This window comes from Danio rerio, chromosome 10 (genome assembly GCF_052040795.2).
Source record: "Danio rerio strain M-AB ecotype USA chromosome 10, GRCz13ab, whole genome shotgun sequence".
NCBI classification, from domain to species: Eukaryota; Metazoa; Chordata; class Actinopteri; order Cypriniformes; family Danionidae; genus Danio; species Danio rerio.
The window spans coordinates 42,001,830-42,015,000 of NC_141030.1; the positions used below are offsets into that span (position 1 = coordinate 42,001,830).

The 13,171-nt window shown below is 33.5% G+C and overlaps 1 protein-coding gene across 45 annotated transcripts in view; it reads right to left on the reverse strand.

Annotated features, from left to right (window-relative positions):
- Window positions 1-13,171, reverse strand: part of usp25 (ubiquitin specific peptidase 25) — a 73,193-nt gene that overhangs the window by 58,581 nt on the left and 1,441 nt on the right. For all 45 annotated transcript variants that reach the window (XM_087269213.1, XM_087269201.1, XM_087269178.1 and 42 more), the window contains 4 exon segments: window positions 7,161-7,238; window positions 6,885-7,029; window positions 2,144-2,267; window positions 1,184-1,346 (listed from right to left, as the gene is read on the reverse strand). In XM_087269213.1, coding sequence (XP_087125339.1) covers window positions 1,184-1,346; window positions 2,144-2,267; window positions 6,885-7,029; window positions 7,161-7,238 — 510 coding nt within the window.

Sequence of the window (13,171 nt, forward strand, 5' to 3'; positions counted from 1 at the left end):
CATTTCAGAAAGGCTTGAATAAACTTCACCACAAATAGATGAAATACACTTACTTGGTATTTTTGACTAATAAGCTGTATTTCAGCTTCATCCGTGTCTGTCTCTATCACTGACTGCTGTTTATCTTATGTTACACATGATAAGAAGCAGACACGCACGTGGGAACGGGGAGCGGGAGGAAACAACTCATTAGCATTTAAAGCCACAGGCTACAAAACAGCTACACTGTATTCAGACACCAAAGTGGGTAGATTCTGGGGGCTATATTAAATGATATGATGGGTATTTTGAGCTGAAACATTCTGGAGACCCCAAAGACATATCTTACATTTTGTAAAAGGGGTAAAATAGGTGCATTTTAAAGTAAAACGCATTCAATATTAATTTTACACCATCATACAGGTTACATAACCCTCATAAATATAATTTTAAAACTTCAACAATATAATTTTAGGTTAGAAAAGTTTTACATTTATTTACAGTATTTATTTAAAAAGTAATTAAATTTTTTTTTTAAAGGAACAATCCAATTTTTTTGTTTTGGAAATACAAGTCACTAAGAGTTAAACAGATGAGGTTTACCATGTTTAAATTCATTTAGCCGATCTCCGCGTCTGATGGGGGGATTTTTAGCTTTAGCTCACTTTTAGCTTAGCTTAGCACAATGATTTATGCTAAGCTAAGCTAAAAGTGCTCCCACCAGACTTGTAGATCAGCTGAATGGATTCAAAAATGCTAAAACTATGATGTTTAACTCTAGCTGTACAATAAGCCTATTTCCAAAAAAGTGGAGTATTCCTTAAAATATGTTTGTTGATTTTAAACAATGTAACTCATATTTGCAGAATAAAAACATTAATTTCCCCAAACCTTAAATATTTCTTTGCTGTAGTTTAGTTTACCATACATTTTCATTGTCTTCCATTTGCTAATTTCTAGTTCTCTAAACATGAATGAACACCTTTCAGATACAAAAATAAAATTTTATTTTCTACAAAATAAATACACAGACTCGAACACCCAATGAAGAAAAATATTTGCACAATAATCTTGTATCACGACCATAATCAGCCAGACTAAAGAAATCACTTTAAAACATCTAATAATACACAATTAAAATGTATGAATGAAATTGTCGTTTGTTGATCAGATAAGCAAATGCATTCCTACAGCTGACACTGACCTGTATAACAGCACTGAACCAGCAAGTGTTTCCCACATTCTTCAGTCCTACAGGACAGTTCTCCATTCTCTTGCGCTCGTGAGGGTTTGGTGAATCGCTCCACACTTCAGTGTGTGTTCGCTTCAGGCTGGCCTTGTTCTCTGCGATGCTCGCCTCCAGGACTCTGAGAGACAAAACACAAAACTTCACTTCTAGCTGATCTCTCATGACTAAATCAGTTATATTTTACCATTATGCATGTCAAAATTACAAATGATACAGAATTACAAAGTTACAGATGATTTGATATCGGTTCAGTAATAGATTATAACTGGCTGATATGTCAATACAAGATGTGCAGCACCTGAAACTACGGATACTGAAAGCCTGTGCGGGCATTTCTCCCGTGGTGTTGCTATCAGTGTGTGAAGAGTGGGAGAAGAAGGTTGCATTGACAATACAACACAATGGGCAGCACATTGAACACATTTTATAAGTGGTCAGAAACTTTTAAATAACTCATGAAAGAATAAAGTTATGTTAAAACCAATCACATCATTGTTTTTCTTGTGAAATTCCCAATCAGTTTAATGTGTCAAACGACCCTCTTTCTATTGACAAAACAAAAGTTGGATCCGAGATGGCCGACTTCAAAATGGCCACCATAGTCACCACCCATCTTGAAAAGTTTGTCCCCTGACATATACAAATGTGCCACAAACAGGACGTTAATATCCCCAACCATTCCCATTTTATTAATGTGTATCCACATAAATGGCCCACCCTGTATAATGTTCACAGCCCTAATTACCATGCTGGTTATGTGATATGTTTTTACACTCTAATGATGCATTATTAAAGATTTTTAAAGTGCTTTGTACTCTGCATAACATTGTGCAGATTTTTATTCTTGCTGTTTTCGTATATTGAAATTGGCAACAATACCAATAACATTGACCAGGATAAATGTGAAAAGGGCACCTGCTGATGGCCTGCTCTTCATCGGTGATGCCCGTCTCCCTGAAGGCTCTGTTTGACTCCTCCAGACTGAGAGCGATGGCCCGCTGGAGGTCATCTTTATCATCTCCAGTCAGGTCAATTACATCTGAAAAAACAATAGCAACATTCAAAATGAACAAAGAGGAATAGCAGCAAACAATAAGGGTCTGTCATTTATATTTTATTATTCATCCATTTATTAGTCCCTTTATTAATCAGGGGTCGCCACAGAGGAATGAACCGCCAACTTATCCAGAATATGTTTTACAAAGCGTTTGTCCTTCCGGCTGCAACCCAGTACTGGGAAACATCCATACACACTCATTCACACACATACGGCCAATTTAGCTCACCCAGTTCACCTATAGCGCATTTCTTTGGAGATCGGAGCACACGGAGGAAACCAACGTCCACACGGGGAAAACACGGGCTTAATTGTTCTCTGTTCAAACCACATGAATTTGAACTTAATTAATTTGTGCTGGGAAAACATGAATTGTGTGGAACCCAGCATTTTCTTTTACAGTTTATATTATATTTACACGCAGAGATCATGTGAAATTAAATGTACATAATATGTTATTTAAAAAATACAAGTTTTATACTTTATTCTATTTACATGACTTAATTGAATGTACATTTTATACAAGATTATTTATAGCATATTTATATATATTTTATGTTAGAATAAAAATACTAGTGCCTCACAGTCCAAATACATGCACGATAAGTGAATTGGTTAAACTAAATTGTCCATAGTGTGTGTGAAAATTTGAGAGTGTATGGAAGTTTCCTAGTTCTGGGTTGCAGCTGAAAGGACATCCACTGCATAAAACATATGCCGGAATACTTGGCGGCTTATTCCGCTGTGGCGACCCCTTATAAATAAAGGACTAAGCTGAAGGAAAATAAATAAATGAAAATGTTTTGGGGGAAAACTTAATTTTTTTTTGTTCAAACTCCATAAATTTGATAAGTGAACTTAATCGATTTCTGTTGGGACAACATGTATGAATTGTGTGGAACCCTGGATTTTTTTTTACAGTGTATGTTATATTATAATTATATTATATTATATTTACACACAGAGATCATGTGAAATTAAATGTACATAATTTGGTATTTAAAAAATACATGTTCTATTTACATGATTTTATTGAATGTACATTTAATATATAATTTATATATATATATATATATATATATATATATATATATATATATATATATATATATATATATATATATAAAATGTAGAAATAATATTACTATTTATTATTGCACTTTATTATATTATCAAAGGCACAATTGTTATTAAAAATTTTTTTAAATTAATAGTTGTTTGTGTTAGTGTTTACAGTTTTTGTGTTAAGCTTTACATTTTGAAAGAAATTCTCATGTTTAAAGTTAGAAAGTTTCCATTTTATGTTATAAAGTTATATCACATAAAGTGAAATCACATTTTGTTTGTGAAACCCAAAATGCATAGCAAATTATATAAACACATTTGATGTGTTAAAATAATACTATTTAATATTGTGCTTTAATATATTATCAAATGCACATCAATTCTACTTGCAACATAATTCAAATGAGGAGCTCTTTGTTTCAGCGTTTGCTTCTTGAATTTGAATAGATTTTTCTTAAACAATTTTTAAAACAAGTTTAAAAATTGCAATTTATTATAGTTTTCATATCTTAAAGTTGTCCCATAAAAATAAACGTGACTTGACTATTGACTGACATATTAAAAGCATTAGATGTTTGCATAATAAACACATGAAATGTACCAATTATAAGTATATAGATGCTATGATTAAGTTACAAAACATGTCAATTTCTTTCCCGTCAAAATTTCCTGAAAAACTACAAAACCGAACAAGCTGTCATTAAGATTCTGAACAATCTTATTAATCAGTTACGATCAATAACATGAAAATGTAAATAAGGCAGCTCAAGAGGTTATAACACACCATCACAGTGATACTGAAAATCCTGAATATCTCTTAAGCACATGTGGAGAGCTGGAATAAAAACATGAGGCAGCAGGCCAAACTAACATTCCCCCTGTCAGCATTTCCTCAGCAGTTTCATCATCATTTAAAACAAGCTGGGAGGATGTTTCAAGCTCTGGCTCTCTGAGATGATGTGCATGTGTTTCTAAAAGATCTGCCAGAACTCCCACTGCTGCGAGTTACATGATGTCTCACTTCACCAGAAGAGGAGTTTCAGCAGGGCGTGTGGCATAAATATTCATTCTCCAGTTTGACGCAGCAGTGCTAATTCACTCCTGCAGTTTAGAAGTTGCAGGTGAATACCATTAAAAAAGAACTGACATTTATCATGATAGATCCCTAGTAGACTGTTTATATTAACAATTGCAAACATTAAGGTTTTTTTTTTTTTACATTATGCTTGAATATGCAAATGAGGCATGATTTCATTAAATATGCATACATTTATAACAAAACAAAAAGAACAAATTTTGCTTCATTTTCAGACATTTTAAAGACAAAATGTTATTACTGATGGGGTTTTGGAAATGTATTTTTATCAAATCTTTGCTGAATAAAAACGTATATGATCAGACAAAAAACATCTCTCTCTGCAAACACTTTTAGAATAGAGATATGAATAAAATTGTGCAGTTTAGTGTATGCAAGCACTGCTAAAGTGGAGATTTACAGCTTATTGCAAGAACAAAAACTCATTTTGAGAAAACAGCCTTTAAAAACATGTATTGTAATTTAAATCCATCAACACAAACTGAAAAAACTGCAACAAAAAATAAATAGTTAAAGTGTACTTTAATTGTTGTATTTACATCAGATGTGTGTTGGTAAGTTACTTAAGAATGATTCATTTTGTCTGAAAAGTAATTTAAATACTTGACTCAATATTACTTAAAACACGAATTATCTTTAGAGAAAGAGAGAGTATTACAATTGTATGTATTAAATGTATTACAATTAATAATACATGAAATACATAAAAATCTAAAGCAAGTTAATCTCAACAATAGAAATATATCTAATTCTGTCAAATGGGGTCTTTAAGCTTATTACAAAGACATGTAATAATAAAAAGACAACAAGTTAACAGTATTAAAACACAAAATGAATCATGAAATGACACCATATTTCATATATAAAATGTACTGTTACTATTTCTTTCTCAATTCATTGTTTCTAAATTATGTTCAGTCGTCTTGACAAATGTGCCCTTTAATAAAATATAATAATTCTAAAAAAATCTCTCTCTCTGCTTCTCTGAATTGTTTTATATAGGACTGTTAAATATACGCTCACCGGCCACTTTATTAGGTATACCAGACCAACTGCTCATTAATGCGAATTTCTAATCAGCCGATCACATGGCACCAACTCAACTCATTTAGGCATGTAGACGTGGTCAAGACGATCTGCTGCAGTTCAAACTGAGCATCAGAATGGGGAAGAAAGCTGATTTAAGTGACTTTGACCATGGCATGGTTGTTGGTGCCAGACTGGCTGGTCTTAGTATTTCAGAAGCTGCTGATCTACTGGGATTTTCAGGCACAACCATCTATAGGGTTTACAGAGAAATGCAAATGACTTGTTGATGTCAGAGGTCAGAAGAAAATGGCCAGACTGGTTTCAGACCTGATAGAAAGGCAACAGTAACTCAACAACTCGTTACAACCAAGGTCTGCAGAAAAGCATCTCTGAATGCACAACCCATCCAACCAGATGGCAGATGGGCTAAAGCAGCAGAAGACCACATCGTGTGCCACGCTGGTTAGCTAAGAACAGGAAACTGAAGGTACAAATCACACAGGCTCACCAAAATTGGACAATAGAAGAATGGAAAAAAAATGGCCTGGTCTGATGAGTCTGGATTTCTGCTGCGACATTCAGATGGTCGGGTCCGAATTTGGCTTCAACAACATGAAAGCATGGATCCATCCTGCCTTGTATTAACAGTTCAGGCTGGTGGTGGTGTGATGGTGTGGGGGATAATATCTTGGCACATTTTGGGCTCATTAGTGCCAATTAAGCATCGTGTTAACTCCACCGCCTACCCGAGTATTGTTGCTGACCATGTCCATCCCCTTATGACCACAGTGTTCCCATCTTCTGATGGCTACTTCCAGCAGGATAACACAAGTCATATCATAAAGCGCAAATAATCTCAGACTGGTTTCTTGAACATGACAATGAGTTCACTGTATTCAACTTGCCTCCAGTCATCAGACCTATGCCAAGAAGGATTAAAGCAGTTCTGAAGGCAAAAGAGGGTACAACCCGGTACTAGTAAGGTGAACCTAATAAAGTGGTCAGTGAGTGTATTTTCTGTATTTAGGGCAAGTAAAATACAAGTAACTGCAATTAAATTACCCAAAACTGAAAAGTAATCCCCTACTTTACTTTTTAAGTGAATAAGTAATTTAATTAAAGTAACTAGTTACTTTGTACACCCATCACTGCATCAGACTGAAATAAAACACAAGAAAAAAACAAAAGGATACATTTTTTTGCCTGTATTAGCTCACATTAATAAATCAATCCTCAAATCCCACTTATTAAAATAAAAAACAAACACTGTCAAAGTAGCTCAGAAGTTGCCGGAACACCTTTCACAGCTGCTTCTTCGCGTCACAACATTTGATTGTCCTGCATCGCAGAGCAGTATAACCTTCCCTCTGGATTCTGGCCAATCATTGTTCAGAGATTTAAATACGTACTTGTGTCAGCCTGGCTGCCCACGCTGATGTATCTGTCGTTGGTGATTTGGGCCGTCTGGTAATAGGTGGCTTCATCTTGCTGCGGGACCTTGGCGTTCTTCTCAGTGAGAAAGGCAACAGCCTCCACTAGGTCACCATTACTGACCTGCGGATAAACAGAGATGTGTAAACACCTTTCATTATCATAACTTATTAATCTATCTACCAAATCAGCTGCAAACAAAGCCTACAAGACAGATTATGCTAGATATGGAGTTCCTGAAACTGATAGCTGACCTGCAGTGCCTGCTGTAACAGTTGAACATCTGTAGTTCCAGTAACTTCCCTCAGCTGGTTCAGTAATGTCTGCTGGTGCTGTGAGGAAAACACAAGAGAAAACAACAGACATTTATCTGCACAGCTTTATATAGACCCATACGATAAGATTGCAGTTAGGGAAAGACTAATATGGAATTTTTGACTGCAACTGATAACGAATAACTCCTAACAATAAGGCAAATACATAGTGAACAACTGATTTCTAAAGGCCACTTGCTTTTATATAAATCAAAATTTATGCCTGACAAAAAAAGAAACACGTTTTATATACATAAAATCCATAAAAAGGCTAATTATTAAAGTAAATAATTAAAGCAACCAAGTCATTGAACATTAACCAAAAGGAAAACACTAGCAAAATAATTTAAAAAGTGGCAGGCAGCCACATGTAAAACTGTTCAAGAAGCAGAAAAAAAAAATACTTAAAATGCTTAAAAACATCTGCCAAATGTTCCCATCAGACCAATAATGAACATTTAGGATCAGAATCAATTTTTTTTTTTTTACTTGTGTCTAGTAATATGTCTGCAGGAGTGGATATAGTCAAAGTTTGAAGTGGATCAAAGCCTTTTAAAAGCTGTCCTAAAAACTATTTAATAACACCTATTCTTGTTTTAGGATTATTATGAATATCTTGTTTTGATCCATTTCAGATGTTGACTACTGTATACATGTCAAAAGCAGTTCTTAAACAATAAATCATTAAACAGGTTGACAGAAATACTTGCAATAATTTAATGTTTGCCAAAAATAGTCGTCATGCACATCAAAAATTGTCATGTATGCACATCAAAAAATTGTCATGTATGCACATCAAAAATGTGCATACATGACAAAATGATGTTGAATTTTTATATACATTTATAGTGGGCAAAGTAAAATAATCTTACTTCAATCCAAAAACAAGTTAATTTAGATTATTTAGCTTGTTTTATGGAAAAACTTAAAGGCATAGTTCACCCAAAACTGAAAATTCTGTCATTATTTACTTGTTCACAGGACTTCACTTGCTAAAAATGTGCTTGAGTCTCTTTCTTCCGTTGAACACAAAAGAAGATATTCAAAAAAATGTTGGAAACCTGTAACCATTGACTACCATGCTATTTGTTTTTCCTACTGTGGAAGTCAACAGTTACAGCTTTCTTTAAAATATCTCCTTTTGTGTTGAAACTGTTAAGATTTTATACCAATTGAGGGTCTGTAAAGTGTGTAAATTTACATTTTTGGGTGTACTATCCCTTAAATAACCACTTACTGTTTCTGAAATCAAAACAATATTTTTTGCTTGTCCAGAAAATGCTTCTTAATTTTAAAATGTGTAGATATTTGGACTACAAAGCAAAAACTCAAAATAAGAGAATAATGTTTGTTGCAGTGTTTTCATTTTGGGGTGTGCTATCCCTTTAATGTTGACTCACTGTTTCTGAAATATTTTTTACTATGCTTCTGGATTTAAGAGTTTGTAGATATTTGGGCTTGAAACAAAATAAAAATTCAAAGAAAGGCATTTTTTTGCAGTGTTGTGAGTAAATGTTTTTTTTTGGGTGTACTATCACTTTAAATGTTGACTTATTGTTTCTGAAATCAAAACAATATTCTTTTTTATTGGTTTAAGAATTTGTAGATATTTGGACTAGAAACATAGCAAAAATTCAAAATAAGAGAATCATTTTTGTTGCAGTGTGTTGAGGATTAATTTAATTTTTGGGGTGTGTCATTCCTTTAATGCTGACTTAATGTTTCTGAAATCAAAACAATATTATTGCTTGTCTAGAAAATGAATCTTGATTTAAAAATGTGTATATATTTGGACTAGAAACGAAGCAAAAATTCAAAATAAGAGAATTTTTGTTGCAGTATGTTAAGGAAATGTTTAATTTTTGGGTGTGCTATCCCTTTAAATGTTCACTCAATGTTTCTGAAAACAAACGTTTTTTGCTTGACCAGAAAATGCTTCTTGATTTAAGAATGTGTAGATATTTGGACTAGAATCACAGCAAAAACTAAAATAAGAGAATAATTTTTGCTGCAGTGTGTTTTTTTTATTTTGGGGGGTGCTACCTGCTTTATTGCTGACTTAATGTTTCTGAAATCAAAACAATATTTTTGCTTGTATAGAAAATGCTTCTTGGTGTTATAATGTGTAGACTTTTGGGCTAGAAACAAAGCAAAACTCAAAATAAGAGAATCATTTTTGTTGCAGTGTGTTGAGGATTCATTTAATTTGTGGGGTGTGCTATCCCTTTATTGCTGACTTAATGTTTCTGAAATCAAAATAATATTTTTGCTTGTCTAGAAAATGATTCTTGATTTTAAAATGTGTAGATATTTGGACTAGAAACAAAACAAAAACTCAAAAAAGAGAACTTTTTGTTGCAGTGTGTTAAGGATTCTTTTCATTCTTGGGTGTGCTATCACTTTAATGTTCACTCATTGTTTCTGAAATCAAAACAATATTTTTGCTTGTCTAAAATGCTTCTTGATTTAAAAAAAAAGTGTAGATATTTAGACTAGAAACAAAGCAAAAACTCAAAATAAGAGAATTTAAGTTGTAGTGTGTAGAGGAAATGTTTCATTTTTGGGTGTGCTAGCCCTTAATGATCACTTACTGTTTCTGAAATCAAAACAATATTTTTGCTCGTCCAAAAAATGCTTCTTGATTTAAGAAATTAAAGATATTTGTACAAAAAACTAAAACTCATGCCTTAAAATGCCCGTCTCTACTAGCCCAGGAACTAACTGGTTCCTATCCCCAGCAAAACTCAAGAATATAAAGACACACCACATATCACATATCAAAATCTCACACCTCTGGATAGGAAACAGAGTACTGGCCCTTTATCTCAGTCCTGGCTGCGAACAGGAACGGCATGAGTCAAATACAACCCGTGCCAGGCTAAAGAGGGAGGAACCACAATCCTCCCAAGACCAAAATGCTCTACGACTGATCCGTTTCTACTCGTCTAACCATTTTAGTCTGAGCTCTAACAATTCAAGTTTGAGTTAAGTGGCATGATCATTATATAACAAACTAACAGCCAGCAGCGATAATGATGCCTTCGCTGAACTTCAAACGCATGTCTTTCTGTTCAAGATATAACACGAAACATCATGGGGTATGTGTGGTGCGTGCACGTCCCAACACTGAACGAGGCACACCCCTCCCAGCCTGTGGTATGGACGCGCTGGGCTAAGTAACACACATTTCCCAACAGTAACACGATAAAGCAACACAAGCTCAGAGCAGGATAGGGACTGCTGAAATTCATACAGCCTGTCCACTTTTGGTTTATGTGAAATACTTTCGTTTTAAATTCCCCACCACCTGCTGCAAGTGCGGTTCGAAAGCCGATCTGGGGTAATTAAGATCACAGGATTGCTGCTGCATAATAACTTGATGAATAACCTGCCTATTTACACAACTAATGTGATCATTATGCTATTATTAAAAGCCAAAGCAACTCAAAGTACATTTAAGATGTTGAATGTTATCATTTACTCACTCTTTATCCGTTTTTAACCTTTTATGAGTTTTTCTTCTGTTAAACACTAAAGAAGATGTTTTGAAGGATGATGAAAACCTGTAACCATTGACTTAGGACAAACAAATATAATGGAAGTCAACGCTTATTCCTGACATTTTTCAAAATACCTTATTTTGTGTTTAACGGAAGAAAGAAATTCAAGAAGGTAAAAGGTAAAACATGATTTTTGGGGGTGAACAAGCCCTTAAAAAAAAAACAAACAGGGAAATTTCTTCACAAAATGAAAGTGCTGCACAATATATCATTTCAGCATCAATATTACAATGTGCACATCCGCAATAGCCACTTCAAAAGATCTGCAATATAGTGAGTTAGGATTGTATAGTTTAATATTATATATATTATTAAAAATTATTCATTCATTCATTTTCTTTTCAGCTTAGTCCCTTTATTAATCCAGGGTCGCCACAGCAGAATAACCGGCAACTTATCTAGCATGTTTTTTACACAGCAGATGCCCTTCCAACCGCAACCCATCTCTGGGAAACATTCACACGCACTCATTCACACTCATACACTAATACGGACAATTTAGCCTACCCAGTTCACCTGTACCGCATGTCTTTGGACTGTGGGGGAAACCGGAGCACCCGGAGGAAACCAACGCAAACGCAGGGAGAACATGCAAACTCCACACAGAAACGCCAACTGACCCAGCTGAGGCTCGAACCAGCTTTCATTAGTTTCAAAAACACTGATTTCTTTACAATTTAAAATGGTATCTTTAAATATATTTTTGCTGGGGAAACTGTTGTCATAAGAACTAAAATCTTATATGAACAGTAGGAACGTAGCAGAAAAATTTGGCGGTTTTAAAACACTGACTTTTCAAAATCGTGGTATACCTTGAAAAGCTAACATCCCATGCCTGGTTTAAGCTGTTATTTTCCGTAGGAATTTATATCGCAGAAATACATAATATTGCAATATCTGATCTTTCTAATATCGTGCAGCCCTTTAATATAAGCACATTAATAAACACATGCTGCAACATCATAAACATAAATCCTCATAAACGAGATTAATATTGAATTTAATTCACTCATGAAAGAACTAATATTAACAAAATTAATCATACAAGACTGCTGTTAATGAACAGATAAAACTAAATATGACATCTCAATTAGAGTTTGTTTACAAAGAGATGAAACTGAAAGCGACCTAAACACAAACCAACAAAACATGCTAAAAATACTTGCACTAAAACAATAAACCTATTTAAAGCGCAAATAAACAAATCCTCGATTTTATAAACAAACAATAAACGTATTTATGTTAAAAGCAACAATGGGGCCGTCAGAACATAAACAAACGTGTAACGTCAATCACAAACTAAATCCTAGGTATGATAACACTTTATAGCACAAATTCATAACCATCGCTAATATCTAAACACATTCAATTTAATTTATATCGCAGAAATAGAAAATTTCGCAAAGTAAAAATTTTTCAAATGTCGTGCTGCCCTATTATACAAGCACATTAACAAACATATGCTACGACATCATAAACATAGATCCTCAAAAACTAAAGACTAATATTGAATTCACTCATGAAAGAACTAATGTTAACAAACTGAATAATCATCCACTTGGTGTTAATGAATAGATAAAACTATATATGACACCCCAATGAGAGTTTGTTTACAAAGGGATTAAACTGAAAACGACAATCACAAACCAACAAAATATGCTAAAATACACTAATACAACTTATACATGGCACAAATAAACAATAAATCCTTAATTTTATAAACATAACAATAAAAAGTGTTTTACATTAAAAGCAGCAATGTGGCTATCAGAACATAAACAAATGTGTTATGTAAATCACAGACTCAATCAGAAGTATTATAACACTTTTTTTAAAACACAAATGCATAAACATCGCTAAAAATTAAAACACTAAATTGTATTTATATCACAGAAATAGATAATATCGCAAAGTTAAATTTTTCTACTATCATGCAGCCCTATAAACACATTAATAAACACATGCTGCAACATTATAAACATAGATCCTCAAAAACAAAAGACTAATATTGAACTTCATTCACTCATGAAAGAACTAATGTATACAACTTAAATAATCATAAGACTGGTGCTAATGAATAGATAAAATTAAAAGAAAACTTAAAATATGACATCCTATAACGAGTTTGTTTACAAAGAGATGAAACTGAAAGCAACAAACACAAACCAACAAAATATGCTAAAATACACTAATATAACAATCTTATTTATGGCGCAAATTAACAATAAATCCTTAATTTTATAAACAAAACAATAAAAAGGCATTTACATTAAACCAGCAGTGTGGCTTTCAGAACAAACAAACGTGTTGACCCAACCAAAAACTCAATCTGTGGTATTATAACTCTTTTGAACACAAATACATAACCATCGCTAATATTAAAACACACTA